The sequence below is a fragment of the Astatotilapia calliptera genome, chromosome 5 (assembly GCF_964374335.1).
Source record: "Astatotilapia calliptera chromosome 5, fAstCal68.1, whole genome shotgun sequence".
Taxonomy (NCBI): Eukaryota; Metazoa; Chordata; class Actinopteri; order Cichliformes; family Cichlidae; genus Astatotilapia; species Astatotilapia calliptera.
In genome coordinates, this window is record NC_137426.1 from 21,079,082 (window position 1) to 21,100,166 (window position 21,085).

The window sequence follows — 21,085 nt, forward strand, 5'->3', positions numbered from 1 at the left end:
TCTTAAGCGATATAGCTGTAATGGAGCTTTTAGTTACCAGTCAGTAAGACTCATTTTGGTTACCTCCAACAAAAAGGCATTTAGGTTCAAACTTTTAAAAATCTTTAGAATGAATCACTTGTGAACACATTTCATTATAAAATTGAGTCAGAACATTTTCAGTCTATCTCACGCAAATATTTACTTCATCCCAACAAGATGCCAATAACAGGCATTTTTTCCCCAACAATTGCAACAAGACAAATGTTTCTTCATTGAGCAGTGTTTTCAGTTTCTATAGCTTCATTTTTTTAAAATTTTATTTGGACAATTTATTTAAGAATTGCTTCAGTAATGTAGGTCTAGGTCTACATCTAGACCTAGGTTCACAGCACCTGTTACCACAGAGCTGAAAGTTTAAGAACAGAAACCAGAGAATTTCCATCATTTTAGGATTAACAACCTCAAGAACAAGCCCCAGAACATTATCAAATACTGACTATTTCTTTTGTGATCTTCATGAAATCCTATCAGGATTGTAAGACCAATTCCTGCTGCTTAGCAGCTTACCAGTAAGGCATTCTTAAATAGGCTAAAGCTGGTCTACAGCCAGGCCCAAGTTAATCACAGGGAAACAATTAGCTCTCTGTGATGTGTCTTGGGGAGTATTGGGCAGTAAAGGCGCGAGGTTGGTGGTAAGACGTCTGGGATGGCGCTGCTGTATCTATGGTGACCTGTTGGGGTTCATTTTCAGACGGCCTACACCATCCCCATCCTGGCGTTTGCCTTTGTGTGCCATCCTGAGGTGCTCCCCATCTACACAGAGCTGCGCAAGTATGTTCTTATAATGGCAACTCCTGCTAAGTTCTTGGATAAGAAATAAATTGCATAATAAAGAGCAAAGCTACTGTGTCTGCTTTGTGTTTGGCTGATCATAACCTAGTCACATGCACTGCTTTCACTTTATTTTGAAGTATGTTGGCACTGCTTGAATGATGTAGCATGCTGTTAGTTTAAATGCATCATCCCGCTTTGACCCACTGGTGCTTTCAATTTGAATCTTTGCATATGCGTGCAAGAGAAGTAGCCCTGGAGCAGAAGACGGTATTTTATAGTAGCTGGGCTACATGTTTTCTTTGTGGGCATAATACAGTAATATTTTGTGTGTGTCTGTGTTTGTTTTTGTGTGTGCGTGTTTATGACATCACATGGCAATATTTTCTGGTTTCAGTGCCACCAAGAAAAAGATGCAGCATGTGGCCAACATCTCCATTGCAATAATGTACATCATGTACTTCCTGGCTGCTCTTTTTGGATACCTAACTTTCTATGGTGAGGCGTGGTCCTCTATCTATCTATCTATCTATCTATCTATCTATCTATCTATCTATCTATCTATCTATCTATCTATCTATCTATCTATCTATCTATCTATCTATCTATCTATCTATCTATCTATCTATCTATCTATCTATCTATCTACTGAAGGGGCTGTAGGCCAAAAAGAATAATAATGTTTCTATGCCCTCTAGTGGCCATATTGTACATCTAAATTTCTCAAGGTTTTTAGATCCAGTAGCATATTACAGAGTCATTCACAATGCTAATTTTTTCCTCCTATTTCTCATGTTATGCTCATACTCACATTAATTAATATACAAACAAGCAATGTAACCTAAGCATATTAGCAACAAGGACATAATGACATCAATAAAATAAAAACAATGAAAAGCAATCAAACATATTAATACAAAGATTTAGTCTAATACTACATGGAGATATAATCCCCTAACATAAAATAATGGATTCTGCATTGACTAAAATGCATTTAAAGATCTTCTACGTGTTCCTTAAACCTGCTCTGTTTTCCTGTCCTCATGTCTTCCAGGTGAAGTGGAAGCAGAGCTGCTCCACACATACAGCCGCATTGACCCGTACGACACTTTGATTTTGTGTGTGCGTGTGGCTGTGCTCACTGCTGTCACGCTCACTGTGCCAATTGTGCTCTTTCCTGTAAGTACGATTTTAGAACTTACTGTTTATTCATCAGCGGACACAAATTGTGCTTCTGTCATATTTCATAGAAGCAGTGTGAAACAGTGAACTTTTTCTTTTTAAGGTAAGGAGAGCGATCCAGCAGATGGCGTTTCCTAATAAGACGTTCTACTGGCCTCGCCACATTGCCATTGCTTTCATTCTGCTCCTTTTCATCAACCTCCTGGTCATCTTTGCTCCCAACATACTGGGCATCTTTGGAATCATTGGTAAGTAGATCAACCATGTGACAAGGCTGTTGGGGTGGATTTACATATTAAAACACCAACATGTAAAACCCTGGTTGCTAGTAAAACTGTTTCCTTTAATGTGGCTTTAATTTGTGCCCACTGTCAGTAATGGCTTACCTTCCTTAATACACCCCCACAACACAGCTAACCAAGTAAAAAAAATCCATTTTGGTGAATTGTTCTTGATCAGACCCTGAAAAAATGTGGAATTGACCATCTGCCAAACTTTTGAGCTTTAAATCATTAATATTATTTTTGGTAGTGAAAAATTGAATGTAACTACACCTGTTTTCCATTTTCTGTTAATTTCCATATGATTTATGTTACTACAGTCCTGTTAGAATGGTTTGGAGGACTTATTAAGGACCGAAGGGTGTCATTCACAGAGAATCATTTTCTGTTTTGCGTTTTCCAGGTGCCACATCTGCTCCTTGTCTCATTTTCATCTTCCCTGCTGTCTTCTACATTCGAATTGTACCCAAAGAAGAGGAGCCACTGCGCTCCTTCCCCAAAATCCTGGTGAGCATATTGAGAGAGATAGAAAATTAAGTTCAGCGTTTAGAGACGTCCCCACGCAGTATTGAGTTTTCATATTATTTTACAGTAGGTGCTTTGTGTAACACTCAAAGGAGGAAACGAGGAAAGGAATTAAAACTCCAGCTGAATATTTCATCAATTGTCTGTAGTTTGCCTGATTTTAAATATATCAGAATTAAACAAAAAAAAACTGGAGTGCATTTGAGATCATTTAAAAATCTTACTGCCATGTACCTACTGAGTCTATCAGAGAGTTTCATTTTAGTTATCGTTATTGAGGAGACATCATCTGTACAATGTAAACTGTGTTTATGGAACCATTTATAAAATTCACTAATATTAAAAGTTGTACCAGCCTCAGAAATCCTACATGGATGTGCATTATAACCACATGAAGAAATCAACTCAGCCATGTGTTAGGTATCATATCATTACATGTATAACTAAGATCTAATGACATGGAGACTCGTAACATTTCCTATACTTAATTAATAAACTTTAACAAACTTTTAATTAATGACACCAAGTATTATTGTACTGCAGTTTTGTCACAGTTTCACCATCTGTGATGTGCCTCTCTTTAACTCGCGTTCTCCGTTTCTGCGCTCAGGCTGCCTGCTTCGCTGGGATTGGTTTCCTGTTTATGACAATGAGCCTCAGCTTTATCATCATTGACTGGACAACGGGGACCAGCAAAGCCAGCAGTGGTCACTAAGCGCCACCTTCCATTTCTTTTTTTTATTTTCAGGTTTTATATTGTTGATTTAGTCTTGTGTTGTAATTTTACTGTTTTTACTTTGAATCACGGTTGATGTTGAAGATGCCCTCTCTTTCCCATTAGAAGGATATTGTCCACAGACTGCAGAGTTTGGGGGGGAGGGCTCTCGGTTCCTTGGCAAGTGCTCTCGCTCTGTATTACACTACAGGCCAGTAAGCTTTCGTGGAGGGTTCTTTGGGAATTCACTGAAAGAGCAGGTGCTGACGGTGATGCTTGGAGGCTGTGCCTTGTGAGAAAGATGTTAAAGCAAACAGAAAAGCAACAATGTAGAAAGCTGCCGTCTTTATACACCTGCACCTATGTTAGTTATGAGCATCTGCTCCTCTCACTACTCAGATCTTATCCTAAGATTATCTATAGCTCTGCAAACTCTTACTTAGATTGTAATAAGCAGCCCTCCTTTTTAACTGTTGAATGAAATTGATTAATCAATAATTCTTTCATGATTCTCATGGATATTAGTATTATTATTATTATTGAAATTATTTAAATAACTAAATATGATTCATTATGTGCAATTGCAGAGACAAGTGATAGTAAAAGTGACATTACTGGACTGATAGAAAGAATAATTCAGCATCTTTGGAACTACTTACAGATAGCTAGCACACCTATATCTTAATAGTAAATATGTATTTACAGCCAGTGCACAGTGAGTTTATTTTGGCACAAAGACTTCGAAATGTTGAATTATTCCTTCAAGGTGTGCTGCCTTTAGTTCCCACTTCCTTAACCTGTACTGCTGCTGATATTTTTTATGTTTTTCTGGAGGGGGGAAGTTAAAATCCCCACCTCTGACAGAGCAGGGTGCAAAACCACAAAATATATGGCACAGTCAGCACATTTACTATGAGATTCCTACACAACATATACTAGATGTATATTTTTATTATTAATCTCTACTTGATGAAAACCTCAGATGATGCAGTATAGACTAAAAGCTTGATCCTCAGCTCCTGCTAACTGAGGCTAGCAATACCAGAGAGAGAGAAAGGGTTTTAGCCGGGAGCCTTTTCAGTGGTTTTCGGGTATCTGGGTTACACAGTATGTGAAAGAACGCCAAGACGTTCTCTTTTCCAGTGTTACTGTGTAAATCACTATCACGAATGGTACCAGAAAACTCATCTGTGAGATTGTACAGACTGAAGACGTAACTGAAATTGGGCAAGATTTCATTGTTACTTAGAAAAGGAAAATTGGGATGTGTTGTATTCGGAACATTTTACCGGAAGGAATCGGAGATAACCAAAATATCTATATTACAATGACAACAGGGTCACTTTGTGAAGTGGTTAGTAAACATTTGAGTGTCCAGCACAAGCCTGATCTCGATTAGAACGACAGGGGTTTTCTTTCTCTTTATCACTCTTGAAAAGTCGCCGCTTAGCAATAGCACTTTTCTTTGATAAGCACAACTTCTTGTAGCATTAATACAGTGAAAGGCAAACACAATATATTCGATAGATGTGATTTTAAGGCCTCTACATGACTAAATCTTAATGTAATGTAAGTGATGAATAAGTAACGTGTTGATGGCTGTCAGAAACTACTTGAAACGACTGCATTAAAGTTAGCTTCCCTGTAAAGCCCCTGTAATCATTTTCAGCTCTCGTCTGTTCTTTAAATGCAACGACTAATTTGTTGGATGTATTCTTGGAGGTTTTTAAGTGTCTGTGTTTAAAAAAGAGAAAGAAAAATCTCTATGATATATATGACCTGTATGCATTTGTGTTGTTTAACCTGCACCTATACTCTGATCGGAAATCCTCTACCATTGATATCTTAAACTCCACGTGTTACGTATAAGTTGAATCTGATTCAGTGATGAAACACACGATTATTGTTTTTGTTTTGTTTTTTCTTACATTTGTAGTCAGTGGTATTTTATCAGTGGTGTAGTCGGGTCATGTCTGACTTCCTTGCTGCTTCCTGAGAGTTGTTAGTGACTGCCTACAATTTCTTTTCTTTCGTTTTTTTTTTCCATCATAATTTTTTTTACACCACACTACTATAAGTGCTGTGTGGGTAACTTAATATGTTCTGTCTATTTGTTACACAACAAACCTCTTTTAATCAATTTTTATTAAATATTGTCTAGCTGTGATATGTATTTATGTATCTGTGTGGGGAAGAATCATCGGAATCAGCCACCCGTGCATAGCTTAGTGTTTTGGTATTGTTTAACCAATGCAATGGTTATATTTATCTCTGACACCATGTTTTATCGGCCATGTATGTAATGTGACATCATTAGGTAAATACAGTGAGTGTATAAGAGTTTATAAATGGTGCCCACGCACAAAAGCCTCACAACATGCAAAAAATACACAAAAAAAACCCAAATGAGGCATCAACATGAGGGGGATACACTGTGCTAGTGGTTAATACCAGATGATCTCTGCGGACCTCTATTTAGATCGAAGAGTCGTTAGTCTTCTCCTTCTCTCCCTCTGTGTGATTTTTGGAAATGTGTATGACTGAATAGTAACATATTAAATATTGACATCAGCCAGCATCATTTATAAATAATGTATATAAATGTATACCCTTTATATTCTATATTCATATCTAGTTTGTATAATGTAAATAGCGATTAAAGTTTTAGTTCGATTAAAAATGTAAATGTAATCATTTTCAAAGTGCTTTTAAACCTTTTTGTCCTTCAATCCATGTCTATTTTCTGGTATCTCTATATATTTTAATATGTTGCTGGCAGTTGTTGTACTGTAAAACAATATTGCAATAAAGATAAAGGGTAACATGACTCTGAGCTTTCATCCTCTTTTACATGCATCAAAACGTTTTCAGTTTTCTGTGTTTTTTAAGTTGATTATGAATAACCTACCTCCATGCATTGAAATGCTTACCTTCTGTAATGCAAATTTCAGTTAGCTAAATTAGGTTGTATACTAAATAAAATATCAACAGCTTTAAATGAACCACAACAGCTGCATATGTCACAGTTTAGAATAGTTGGGGCCAAATGTAGACGTGTGAAATGCAGGAATTAACTAAAAAGCAAATGTTTCATAGCTCATGTAAACAGGTCAAAAACAGCAAAGTGCCAAAGAATGAAGAAAACAGTAATACGTAATCACATCCAAAGAAATAAACAGGTTATGCACAGGGAAACATTTACAGACAACTCCACAAGGACAAAGGGGACACAGCACTGCATAAGCTTATTGCTAATACTGGACTGAACCTACCTTTGCCTTCAGAACTGCCTCATTTCTTCATGGCACAGATTTAACAAAGTGCTAGAAAGATTCCTCAGAGATTTTGTTCCATGTTGACACGATGGCATCACACAGTTGCTGCAGATTTGTTGGCTGCAAATCCATGATGCAAATCTCTGGATCCACCAGATCCCAAAGGTGCTCTATTGAAATGAGATGAGGTGACTATGAGGGCCATATGAGTCCATTGGATTCATTGTGATGTTTGAGATGATGCGAGTGCTTTGACATGACACGTTATCCGGCTGGAAACAGAGATCAGAAAGTGTAAAAAAGTAAGTGTAAAATAAGAAATAACAAAAGGGGACTGAAAGAGACACGAACACTAACAGCTGAGATCTAAGAGACAAGGAAGCACAAATGAACCAAGCCATAAACAAAAAAGTGAGACAGAAGAATGTAAAAACATAATAAAACACATACTCCTACTTCTAATATTAGACAAGCTATAAAACAGGACACAAGATCAGTAGAAACGATAAACAATAAAGACAGCATGAGACTCAATAATGTGTCAAAAATAAAGTTCACCATAAGAATAACAATAAAGTTTTTCACAAACTAAATATTACTAGAACTGCGGCTCACAAACTAGATTTAAGAAGAGATCAAAACAGGAAATGAAATACTAAAAACTATATAAAACACTGCAAATAAACCAAGACTCAAATATGTTAACAAAGCAAGAAGATCTCAAAAAGAACCCAACACGTAAAAACAACAACCCTAGGGTCCATAACAGTGCTTTATAAAAAATGTTTCACAAATGCAAATAATCCCCTATTAAATAAAAAAAAATTAATTTACACGATATAGTTATGAATTCATTAATTACTTCATAATTAATTAATGTTACAATTTGCTAGTCATTATGACTTTTTTCAAGATAAAAAGAATGTCCACAAGGTGTCGCTATAGATCTGCAATAAATTGTCTAAAGCGCGAGGACACAGTGTATGGACATTTCAGTATAAATTATTTAGCTCGCACGGGGCATAAACTGACTCTCAGTTTTGATTTCATACGGTTTCTGGATCATTTGTTATGGTCAGAAGCTGCTGTTATTTTAAAAACAGCAAAGAGCAACCGTTCCCCCGCTTATTTGCATAAACCACACTGGATCACCGGTATGCAAAATACGGTAACAAAACACCTCATTTATCCTACTTTTTAGATTCCGAATATTCTGTGTGCACTTTTGTACAGACTCGTGCTTCTCATTTGTTCCTCCACACTTTAGATCAGTAAACACAATATAAGATTCGTTTAAGGTTATAACTGAGACAAATATTTTACAAAATATGAACATAATTTTAATTTTAAGGTTACTGACTCAACTGTGTTCAAGCCCAACATCAATAGTGTTTACTTAGTAATGAGTAACCTTATAAATATATGTATATTAATATTTTCCTAACCTTAACAACCTTAATGTGAAATTACTGTCATTTATTTGTTCTGCTCTCTGTAACTTACAATTTTGGGATATTAGCTCGAAATTTACCTCAAAAACAGGGCTGTGGTTGTCTGAGGCCTACCAACTGGATATGAGGCGAAAATAACTCGAATTTGATTTGGCAAAAATAAAACAACAAAAACAAAAAACAAGAAGAAAATGTTTGAGATAATGACCCCAAAATCATTTTATAATTAACACGAAGCTACAGCTCGTGTCTTTTCTTTTTTACATAAAAATCGGCTGCCCACTCGGAGCAGTCCTAATTCAAAAAACTTGAAGACTGAACGCAGAAATTTCCGACAGTTCTTGAAGGTCACCGTTCTACAGCGTTTTACCTACATTTCCCATGAAGCACTGCGGCTTTACGTCTCTCCGCAGTTCGGGTGGGAGGTGACGGCGCTGTCTGCCTGTCGGTCGTAGGGGAACTTCACGGGTGTGGCGAACGTGGTAAATCTCTTCGCAGGGAAAGAATGCGGATCGGCAACTCGGATTAAAGCAATATATAAATATTTTTTTGTAGAAAAAATAGAAATATTCACAGACAAGTGTGGTATGCATCCGGTAGCGTAACTGGCAGCAGGAATCTGTGTGCTCGGTTTTCCACAGCTGGAATACTTTTTTTTTCTAACTTCGCGGTAATTTTTCGGGCGTTTAACCTGCTCTAATGAAATACCGTAGGGAGCAGCTAAAAGTCAACGAAAAAAGTTGCTAAGCCTTTTTTTTCAGGCAGCGTTACCCACGTTAAAAATCTCCCAAATGCGGACAAACTAAATAACAAACGTGCGTATCTTTGGGAAATTCATACGGTAGTTAGAAAACCGAGTTCATTTGGGAAATAATTTGTCTTTTTTAATGATTTTGGTCCCTTCTAGCGGATGAACGGTCTCCGTTACGTTTTTCGCCACTCATCAAAAAAGGGAACTCGCCTCGCTTAACTTCAGCCCTTGTTTTTAAGAAAAGGGGGTCAGCCGTTAGTTGTTTTTTTTTCCCAGGTGTTATTTTCCCACTAAGCAGCAGACCTGAAGCGTGCACTGGGAACCATGGGTTGTACTGTGAGTCAGGAAGATAAGTTGGCGGCCGAGAGATCTAAAATGATAGATAAAAACCTGAGAGAAGATGGAGAGAAGGCGGCAAGAGAAGTGAAACTGCTCCTGCTCGGTGAGTACAATGTCACAACACTGACACTAGGTTGCAAAAGTGGCACAATGATGGTCACGGGTGAAATGCGCAGTGTCAAAGACATCTGACAGAAACGGGCAATTTGAGCGAGTTACATTTTAACCAGCGCTATTATTAGTCCCCGTTAAGTGTGGGCTCAGGGAAAACACCGGGGCTGTTTGGAATCCTGTGGGATTTTCTCGTATGTTAAAGAGAAAACGTGGCACAATTGCACGCGTCCAAGATCTTCCATCTGCCGATGTTGCTGGGTTGTCCTCGCCTGCTTTGCCCTCAGTGTCAGAGCTGCTTTGACACAAACATGAGGGCTTCAGTGAAAAACGCATGGGATAGTTTGGAGTAGAAACGGCACGCTTAAGCAAAGGTCCCTGCACAGCAAGGAGTTTCATAACGATTACCGTGAGATCATTTGAGGGACAACCAGAATAGGCAGTCACCCCCCCCCCCCCCCCAAAAAAAAAAAAAAGTTTGGAGGGGGTTGCTCGGGATCTGTTTTTTCTTCTTAGGAGTTTGGCGTTTGGATGAAATTGACTGCTCCCAGGACTGCTAGAGCATAAACTAACTTACAACTCTTTCCGTTGGGAATATTAGCAGATATCTGCTTATGATGGATTTTCTGGATACATTTGAATTGTCTCTAAATATTTAACTCATGGTTTGCTTACCACCTTTTACTCTAAAAGCATTTTTAGGTATCTACTTAAAAAAGTTTCCTAAAGCTTTATCAGATATGAAGTTCAGATACACAGGAACAAAGGCTAATGGGATTTCTCAATGGCTGCTGAATTAATCCATATAAATAAAAAGTTGAAACTCCAATTATTAAGTTAAGAATTGCATTTTTTTTTGTGTTTTTGTGTGTTTTTTTTATAAATTAGAGCAGTTCTTGGTGGCACCTTGCTGAGCATATGACCGTCTTAAAACTGATATAGGTCTGAAACAAAAAAAAGAAACTTCAGAATATTTTCTCCCAGAACTGAAACATATGTTTAAAGAAAATCGACAGCCAAGCAGAAATTTTCAGGTAAACATGTCCCGCGTGGAGCCACTAAGAAATATATAAAAACCAAACAAACATCACTTCTTGGCAGTGTTACATCTTTTTCCCCCTACAGTATAAATTTGCACCACTCTCACATATAATCCGTTTAACTTAGTAATTTTAGCTGTCATGTACTTTGTTGGTTGATCACAGAATTACAAATTTAATTTGACACCCTCTTTCTGGACAGAGCAGAAAATTCTGCTTGGTTTGATGGGGAACACATGCTATCTTTTTCTCTCCTGGGTCTTTGAAGAGACGGCTGGTTGTTGAGATGTGCCCCTGGTTAGAAGGCTAATTGCATACCCTGCTCTGTACTGGAGGTTTCATATCAGTAATTACTATCCGCTGCAGTGTGTGAGGGTTGAAAGGAATTACAGGAGAGGTCTGAAAATGAACTGAGGGTTGGTGAGTTTCTACGTAAAGAGCATGGGCGGCCAGTGTAGCAGTCTCATCACCTTTACCGCTGTCACATTCTGCCACGACATGGAGACTGCACTGCCTTCATTTCTTTGAAAAATGCACACTTTTTCAGTTTCAGGACAGTCAAGAGGGAGCTCTGCTTCACACGACTTTGATTAAAATACTTTGCACTCTCACAGATAACACAGATGCACATTATTTGTGGTAGGTATGGCATAGTTGGTCCTACATGAGAAACTTTTGAAATATTAAAACGACACAATATGAGGAAGAAAAAAACAGAAAAAAACCTTTCCTCTGACATGCTTCACCGCTCAGATCTCTGCTGCTCAGCAGCACAGCTCAGTCATAGGGCAAAATGTCAGCATTAATATCCATACCAACTCTATGAATGAATCGCATAACATTTAGTAATTAACCTACATACGGGGACAGGCCCAAATCTCATTGTAATTCCTATTTGGATCAATTAAAACGTCCCTTTTTTGTTTACATTAATTAAATTGGTGTAACAATGTTGCATCCTATAAACAGTTGACTGAAAAGTGGTACAAGCAAACAAACAGAAAACTCATATTACACCAAACAGACTGCCACTTAAACCGTGGGTCTTCCGCTCATTTGATATTTGAACGTGTCACAACATGCTTTGGCTTTCACATGCATAAAAACCTTAAATGTGTTGTGGGGAATGTATTTCCGCCTAAAAAAGTCAAAGTTACATTCCAGCTATTTAAAGTGGTTTATAGTTGTACGTCAGCAGTTCATTCAAGACTAAACAATGCTCATCTTGATAACAATTTCGCACCCTTAATAGTCACTACTTCCACTCTCCTTTTCTGCCTGTTGTGCAGGTAGACTTGAGTTGGTGACAGGTTCAGTTTAATGGATTAGTCTTTCATTGAGCATGTAATCCTTTGACTGAAAAAATGATTTGTGACAGAGGTGTCTTATCACAAATCCAGGTAATCTTTTTTTTTTTTTAAAGCTGTCGGCTGTTTATACACATAAAGTCTGTGCCCTTGATGGCATGCGGGTAAGCTGTCGGTCTACTAAACGGAGCAAACTGTAGACCGTCTAAGATGAGTGGTGGGGGTTTGGGTTCAAAGACGCCTCGGTTTTAGTTGCAGGCAGGGGCGGATATGACTGATCTCCTGTTATGTCAACTTTGATCATTTCCTCCTTTCAACAAATGAAACAAATTAGTCAAAGAAAAAAATCCATTCAACCCATTGGTTTGCAGTTAGCGGCCCAAAGTATGCCAAGAAAATATCTCCTACTCCATTACACCACCACCCCCATCCTGAACTATACAAGGCAGAATGGATCCATGCTTTCATGCTGTTAATGCCAAATTCTGACTCTACCATCTCAATTAGACTTTTTTTTTAAATCCTCTATTGTCCATTTTTGGTGAGCTCATGTGAGTTAAAAGTAAACTGTAGCATCAGTTTAGTTTAATTTGCTGTGTGTGGTCTTCTGCTTTAGCCCATCCGCTTCAAGGTTCGACGTGGTGCGAGTTCAGAGGTGCTCGTCTGCATGCTTTAGTTGTAAGGAGGGTTTGTCTGAGTTATTGTGGCTGTCCTATCAGCTGGAAGCAGCCTGGTCATTTTTCTCTGACCTCTGGCATAAACGAGGATTTTTTTTTTAATTGGATATTTTCTCTTTCTCAGACAATTCTTTGTAGACCCTAAACTTTTCCTGTGTTGGAAAATCCCAGCAGATCAGGAGTTTCTGATATGCTCAGATCAGCCTGTTTGGCACGAACAGCCATGCTATGTTCAAAGTCACTTAAATCACCTTTCTTTACCGTTTTGATGCTTTGTTTGAACCTCAGCAGATCATTTTGACAACGTTCGCATGCCTAAATGCACTGGCCATCATTATGAATGACAAATTCTTTAAGCTAGACACACACATGATATGAAACCAGTCATTTTCTGTTCCTCTTTTACAGCTACCCTTTTCAGCAACATGCACAGATTAATTAGCAGTCATCCTCATGCACATTGAAGTCTTTATCATGGAGTTGGACTTTAAGTAAGCATTCAAGCATTGTTTGGATTTTGTAGATTTGTTTGATTAGAAGTTATTGCAATATTTTTATGTGTTTTACTACCCTTGAGCCCCAACTTGTTGCACCCGTTACCCAGTACTTGTGAGTAACGGTTGCTCATTCATTTATTAGTTAATTAAAAAAATACATTTTTAATGTCATTACAATGAAAAGACAGAGGCAAACCTGCGGGGATGAAGATTTCTTCCCACTGAGCTTCATTAGATTGTCCCCGCTAGCACATATCTTCAGAGGCAGTTTCCAACTATAGGTTCCTGGAGGAAAACGGTTACTTTATCAAAGAGTTTAAGAGAAATGAATGTAGCTCTCTCAAAGTGTGGCACTGCAAAGTATCGATCACAGAGTGAGGCTACAATTTGTGAAAACTGCAATCTAAGCAGATCCAGACTGGGAAACCTGAGCTATTGCAGTTGTGATAGTAGAGAGCAGGAGTGTACATCTGAACTGATTATGTGTTTTCCAGTTGGTGTTCAGTGTGTTTGACTGCTCTGCAAAAACACTGCTAACGTGCTTCTTATTATTGCACAACGTGTAATACTCAATTTGTTTCATTTGCTCTTCACCTTGCTCTCTTCTCACCACATTACAAATAAGCGAATTATAGAAACACACACACAAAAAGGCGAGGGGGCAATTTAGCAGTAACTCTCCAAATTTAACAGAATTTTCCAAAACCCTGCATTTATTTTTAATGGTGTGCACCCGATCCTGTGCTCAAATGAAGACTTAATTTTTATGAACACGTATTGCAAAGGTGAGTCTTCAACAGGATCACCTATTTACTGTACACGTGCCCGATGACTGCACAAGGTGACGCGTTCTGCAGTTGGTCAGTTCAATGTGGTCCGCACTGAGACAGAGTGCCTCCCTCTTATTAAAGTCGATGGCAAAGCTTTAGTGGATGTGTCGTGTAATCACAGTTGGCTCATTACAGAGACCCGGGTTTCTCTGGAGAAAACAAGTCAGACTGACTCGTTTTACAGGAATGAACGTCCGTTTACTGAACTTCAACTTCTTGGAGACATATTGGCAGAAATGTGCCTGTTCTGTGAAATGTATCAAGTGAGCTGCTGCCCTGTGTTTTTGGGTGACTTGACCTTGTTTACTCAACAGTCTGCACCACAGTGCTGTCCAATTAACTGTATGACGCACTGGATGGCAGATCTGTGAATTGGTATGTGAAAGGGTTGAATATCCTGCAATTACAGGGAGAGCTCTGAAGATAAAGCCTGTTCCTGCAGACTGCATGTCTCAGTACAGGTCCACTGGGACTTGGCTTCACTATCCTCTTTGCTCTGGAAATACTGATAGCTTGGAAAATCTTCTACCATCGTCTTCTGAGTGTCTATCCATAGCTCATATCTTTGCTTGATTGTTACACACTTCCCGCTGTTTCTTAAAATACTACATTAGCAAAGAGCTGAAAGCAGCATGTCGACATTTTCTGTGTGAGTGTGTGTGAATAGTAGCTGTTTTAAAATGCATCCTTCAGGTTGTTGCAGCTTAGTTCTAGATATCACAGGGTGTGAAAGACGCCAAACCAGATCACAAGCCTCATTTGTGTGCATGCACATTAGCTTAGATAAAAGAGTAAGGAGGAAGTGGCTACTGCACAGCACAGACAGTCCGGCACAGACACAGGAATTTAGCATTTTGAAACAGTTCCTGCCGGAAACAGAAAGATGCAAAATAAGATGAATGAATGATTGTTTTTAAAGGATTGGGTAAATTGCAAATACAATGAAATGAAATCCAATTTTAATCTCAAGGGAATCCATTCATGTTTATTCAGATTTGTCTTGTTATATGTATAGTGTCTTTGATCTTATCCTCTGACGCTTAAGTTGTAGACCCTGTACAGTAGAGAAGGTAAGCATTCAACCTTCAGGTGTTGAACCATGAGTTCATTTGTTTTCCCAGAATTTATGTAATTACCATCCATGATCGTGTGGTTGGTATTTGTTTTTCCTTTGTGAGTCTGTGTGCGTTTCATCATGGCATGTCCTTGAGACACCTGTTGTAGGGGGAACTACTACAAAGGCAGTTTTGACTACTTTGACGCATGTTTATATGGTTGTCTGTGGATTGATTTGGTCAAAATTGTGCAACATTTCGTCAAAATTAAGATGTTTTGAACGTCCCATTATGGCGCTGTCTTTTCTTTCTGGGGTGGCGTTGCTCTGGTATTTATTGATAGAATGATGAACTCTGTGTACAGAGAAATTATGATTGAAACCATAAAAATAGTAGGTTTGACTGACGACAAGGCAATGGAGAGCTAGGGGTCGGGACTTTCTTGGGCTGATCATGTCATTAAGCACACACACAGTAAATTGCTATCCCCTCCCTTCCCCACCACAATCCATTTCCTTTTTCTTTCCATTGTAGGAAGTGATCTCACTTCATTTCCCCTCCATTCTCATTGGGTCATCCTGTCATTTTTCTGCTCTGGTTGTTCTCGTCCTCCTGAGTTCCAGGGGGAGCATGCACCATCAGCTTTGAGCCTATTTAAACTGGAACAGCTTAAGTACACTTGAAAAGCCAAATGTGGGGAAAAAAGGGAGACGGGGGCACTTGGATGATTGGTGAGATTGGGATAAAATTAGGTTGAATTAAATGTAGGATAAAATCATTGTAGAAAAACTTGTGGGATTATGAGTGGGGATCTAAGCTGAGAGAGTGGGTCCATAGTTCAGGTCAAACTTGGTATGCGCATCATGGCTTCTACATTCTCCTGTAAATGTCCCCGCTGTGCTTGTTCACAGCGCAGCCTCAGTTTGATCCGCTTTGTCTTATCTTTTAGTACCTTGTGTTTTCAAGGTGGTAGCACGCAGAAAAACCTTCAGGAGTGGACAAATAGAGACAGCGTCTAGATGATAAGAAGGTTAGCTACATCTGAAATTTAATCTTGCAAAATGTCACAAACAAATGAAATGACTGTATCTCTGTTTTTTGTAACTAGTGACAGTGTGCTTCTGTGATGTGAAAGGATAGTGTAGTGACATTGTCAGGAAGCAGACTTTAGAAGAATGGAGGTGTCTCTCTCCCAGGAGTGCATGTTGGAACTATTTTCCTTTTGTGTTTCACACTGTACTCCATCCTCGCTTCTTTAAAGTCTTTCAGTATCTGGTAAAAGTTTGTCTACGATGTCATTTGATCTCTCACTCTACAGGCTTTAAGATGATGCTGACCTCTGTTTGGTGGTGTTGGTTCATTAGAGCTGTATGCTGTGGGGAAAATGCAACAAGTGAGGTGACTAACATAACTTATGCTGCAGGGCTTTATATGATATGAACATGATAGATGGTGGGTTTAGTTTACATGTTACAGTGGGCGAGGGCACGTTTTTTTTTCTCCCACAGAGGATTCAGGGTACTAATATTATGACAGCTGCACTCTAAATGTGCAGTTTCTATGGTGCAGTATTATTGTATCTGCTAACCTCTCCACTATCTGGCAGATGGACAAATAAAATAACTACATGTGTATTATCCACATAATTTCTCCCCATTAAAACCACAGTAAAAGGTAATTAATTTTCCTGCCATGTAGACAGCTATTTTTGTTGTCAAGTCCTGTGTAACAATAATACTGTTTTACACAGTTCTGTCCTCTAAAAGATTCCTTGAAAATCTACCAAACTGAGGTCAACAGCAGTAGAGTTTCATTAGAGCACCAAACTGAAACAGTTCATGTTGCTACACTCATGTGGTTTGGCTTTGTGAAAAAGAACAGTTAATTATTAACATAAAAAATGATAGTCATGGTTGCTGAGTTGCTTAAGTCCCATCTTATCCTTTTTAAAAAAAAAAAAAATCTGAACACATGCTGAAGTTGTGCATTGCTGCTAACCTTGCTGCAGCTGAAACCTCTACTGCATTCTCCTCCCCCTTATCAGACGACCTGAATGGCTTTTTTATTGCTATTCTGACCTCACAAATATTAATATTGCCATAGGATACATGTTGGTTCTGCAAAATAAATTTCCCCTGGAAATGTAGACTGGAGTGTCTAATAAAATTAAGGATTTCTTCTTGGAAAATTACTTAGTAACTCAAAAAAAAAAAAAGCAGTGGAGCACACTGAAGAAGAATTTTAGGCAATCTCATCCCTTTGAGTTCAAAATGGCATTACTGTTTTATTCCTCCCATATTCTTGAAGAGTTTTCATGAAAACCATTCAGAATATTCCTATTCTGCTTATTAAATAAGTAAATAATCTATTTTTTTTTATATAAATCTAAGTCAGTACCCCGAATTACCTCAAACCCCCCCCCCCCACCCCCCACCCCCACCCCCACCAAGTGGTGATGCTCCCTCCTTCATGGTTGCTAACTGTGCAGATGCAATTGATGTCATTTCCTGTTTCAGTACCAAACCCCCCATCCCCCATCTCTCACTTCCTCTTTTAGCTGACTGCATGTAAAAGAGAACTAGATGCGAGCCTTTTGTTTGACGGGTTTGAGGAAACCAGCACTCCCATCCTGTGTCAGTTGCTTGGTTTATGTTGGCAAAGTGCAGGCACGGCAGTGTGTCGCAAAGAGTTAAACAAGTATATGTGACGAGCTTTTTAACAAGTTTTATGAAGCATTTCTGTTTCTTATTTAAAACTGTATGCTTAAGGAAAATAAAAGAAGAAAGAGTGCAGACACTAACAAAAAAAGAGACTGACATATGACTTGCATACCCCTTAATTGGCCAGTAGCATAGTGTGTGTGTGCATAGTTGAACTGTAGTTGTTGATAAGTGTTTGTGATACTAGACGACTGCTATAAATGATCTTTTTCACATAATAGTCAGATTTGACTGAATACACCCCTCAAGCTAAAAAAGGTTTTTGGAAAGAATGTGTATGAGCAATAAAGTGTGTTTGCACTTTGTGTGTTGTTTTGTTTTCCACCCCATAAACATTCACTCTTAAAGCAGCAGGGCACAATTAAGACCCCTGGGATTTTTTTATAAAGAAAAATCCCTGGCAGCATAAGCTGGGTTTTGCCACTTGTTAGTTGTGTATGTTTGTCTGAGTGTGTGTTATTGAGAGCTTTCGTGTGGTGTATAATTTGGCAGGAGGAAAGCAGTGTGACATTCCCTCAAACATGACATCTGAACTTGTGTTCAGTTTCATATCAGCTCCAAAAAAACAAAAAACCTTCCTGTGAAGGAAATGTGTTTAGTAGGAAGTGCTTATTAAATTATGTATAATTAACGGCAACAATAGAAGTGTTTTCTAGTTGATTTCATAACCTTTTAGACTATACTCTCAGTAGCTGTGACACGTTGTCTGGATGATGACATGGTGATTTATTGGTTTTTGCATGTAAAAGCATGAAGCTGTGTCCCCTCCTCTGTCCACTTTGCATGTAGAGGCATTACATAAATAGAACGTCTGCTATTAAAAGCGGGTGGTGTAAAAAGTTTTTCGTAAAACATTTAGCAAAGTAAGATAGGTGTCAAGCTATGTGGTAACACATATAACATTTATATAACTGCAGCTTAGTGTCAGAGTACTGATTTATTTAGGGGGAGGTATCTCACTTGTATGAGAGAGAGATCACTATCATGTTTTGAAAGGCAGTCTGTCAGCTTTAATTCAAGTTGTTTCACAAAAACAACTTATTGTGCTTAGTTCCCAATGTAATACCAAAAGTAATTGGCAGATTAGGTCTGTTCCTTCTGCACTTGGTAACTGTTCAGTGGAACTCTTAATATGAGAGGTGACAGTACAAGTGAAGGAGGCCATCATCAGCTTGCAAAAACCAAATTAAACACGTCAGAGACAGCAAAAACTTTAGGCCCAATCCACACCCTGGTACATGCTTAAAAATAATGTATCGGCCAGGTCAGCAACCCCAAACATCCTGAATGATTGCAGAAGACAATTAAAGTGGATGATGAGAGAATTATTTCTGTTAAGAAAAAGCCCTTTACAACATCTAATCAAGTCAAGAACACTCTGAGGGATGAAGGTGTATCATTGTTAAAGTCTACAATCAAGAGATGCCTTTATGAATGGAAATGCAGAGGGTTTACAACTGGTTGCACTTGGGAACAGGAAGCCCAGATTACACTTTGCCAAGGAAAAAACAAACGAAAGAACAAAAAACATCTAAAAGAGTCTGCACAGTTGGGGGGGGGCAAAAACGTAATGCGAACATAAGAAGCCACGATTAACTTCTACCAGCTCATCTGTCAAACATGTGGGGGCAATGTTATGGTAGAGGGATGTATGGCTGCCAGTGGAACCAGGTCACCAGTGTTTATTGATGCTGTGACTGCTGATAAAAGTTGCAGGATGAATTTTTAAGTGAACAGAGCTATACCATCTGCTCAGATTCAACCAAATGCTGCAAAACTGATTAGAAAGTGTTTCACAGTGCAAATTGGTAATAACTCAAAGCATACAACTCAGGAGTTTTTCAAGGTAAAGGAAAAAACCTATGACATTAGCCAAATTCTTATCCTTAGAATGCTGGAAGTATAAAGTAGATATTAGGTTATTGTTACTATAAATCCTAACCTAGCCTAAAACTGACACCCTAGCCACTTTCTACTCAAATAACTGTGACTGCAACAACTACACCAATGGCTCATGCTCACTTGTCAAATATCATTGAGCTGAAGGTTAGGAAAACAAATAAGTGGAGCACGTGATGGTTTATTTACGTTATTCCAAATTCCTTCCCTGAGACACAGTTGTTTAAGTGTTACTTAATGTTGGTGTAATTCAGGGGTCGGCAACCTTTCTGATGACGAGTGCCATTTAAAATTTCCTCAGAAGTCAGTGTGCCACATGATTGCATTATCAATAAATTTAATAATGCTCTATATGAACAGTTACACACTATATAGAACCACTTTATAGAATTACATTTGTTCGCAGATGTTGGCGGCTATCAGCGAGTAGTTATCAGCTATTTTGAAACAAAAAAAAGACACTTTTTATCCATAACAAGAACTTCATAACAGCAAATGAACTGTACAACAGAAAATGCAAATGCTATTTATGGTCTCCTCACAACAATGATAAGAAAAATGAACTGGGCCAATATATCATGTTTGTTAATACAGAGACACACATGTTAATGTGATCTCTGTTCTCCCACTCAGAGACATCTCCGAGTGTCCAGCATTCAGACGGCTACCTGAGGACTCATGTGAGAGAGAATCTGCTCACACAGATATGTAGAGCCAAATACTGTCAATAAGGCCTCTGCAATGTTCTGAAGACAGTTAAACTTGTCAGGTAGTGATGTCCAGCAGGTGAAAATGCAAACTCCATGAACACGCACAGCTATGGATTCCAGCTGCTTCGATGTTGCATTAACTGGTGTTACCTCAGCCAGTTAATGCGAGACAGATCTAGCTGCTCATTAAAGATTTCTGGTTTGATCAGAAAAGAAAACATTGGTCCATACACCTGAAAGTCCCCAAAACGCATTGTGAATTGTCTTGAGTCTACGGATGTATCTGTGTCTTTCCGTGGTGCTGATGCTACGCTGAGCAGAAAGCTCCTGAAGCTTTTGAAGTGTCAGAATGTGGAAAGCTAACAACGTCCCTCTCACCAGTAGGCCAAGTTATTTTTAGCCAATTACAAGTTGAATCTGGTAGTTGGGGTTGTTAGCTAAGATACCGTCATTAAGAAGCGGCACAACTAATGTGTCTATGCGAGCTGATTTGTGATGTGCACCGCTGGTGCGGCCATTTATTTTTTGATGCACCTTCTCAGATTAATTCACTGCGTGTCGTGCCCAGGGCTGGACTGGGACAAAAAAACAGCCCGGGCATTTTGACTAGAGACCGGCCCACCAGGTATTAAAGCCATAAAGCCTTTGAATGAAACAAATGCTGTTGTGACAGTGATGTACAGTCTTGTTGGTATATGTATGATTTCTATACATTTTACGTCAGATAAAAACTTTGGTTGTAAGCTTCAGATAATTATTTAATAAAAGCTAGATATTTTAAATGAGAATAAGAAAGTATTTCTTTGTGCCCCCCTCTCCCTGTTAATACCCTACCTGGCCCCCTGGCAAAACTTTGCTAGACCCGCCCCTGCACAGTTACCAGCTTTCAGCTACTTAGAAAAGGATC

General features: G+C 38.7%; 2 protein-coding genes across 3 annotated transcripts in view; both read left to right on the forward strand.

Annotated features, from left to right (window-relative positions):
- LOC113022515 (sodium-coupled neutral amino acid transporter 3-like) overlaps positions 1-3,958 on the forward strand; it is a 32,288-nt gene extending 28,330 nt beyond the window's left edge. For both annotated transcript variants that reach the window (XM_026167986.2, XM_026167987.2), the window contains 6 exons: positions 734-813; positions 1,211-1,311; positions 1,868-1,992; positions 2,099-2,243; positions 2,680-2,783; positions 3,412-3,958. In XM_026167986.2, coding sequence (XP_026023771.1) covers positions 734-813; positions 1,211-1,311; positions 1,868-1,992; positions 2,099-2,243; positions 2,680-2,783; positions 3,412-3,516 — 660 coding nt within the window. In that variant the 3' untranslated portion in view covers positions 3,517-3,958. The remainder of the gene's footprint in view (positions 1-733; positions 814-1,210; positions 1,312-1,867; positions 1,993-2,098; positions 2,244-2,679; positions 2,784-3,411) is intronic.
- A 4,678-nt stretch (positions 3,959-8,636) lies between these two features.
- The window catches only part of LOC113022517 (guanine nucleotide-binding protein G(i) subunit alpha-2-like), a 63,909-nt gene continuing 51,460 nt past the window's right edge, over positions 8,637-21,085 (forward strand). Inside the window, exon 1 of the mRNA XM_080301884.1 lies at positions 8,637-9,435. Within this exon, the coding sequence (XP_080158010.1) occupies positions 9,318-9,435 (118 nt within the window). The 5' untranslated portion in view covers positions 8,637-9,317. The remainder of the gene's footprint in view (positions 9,436-21,085) is intronic.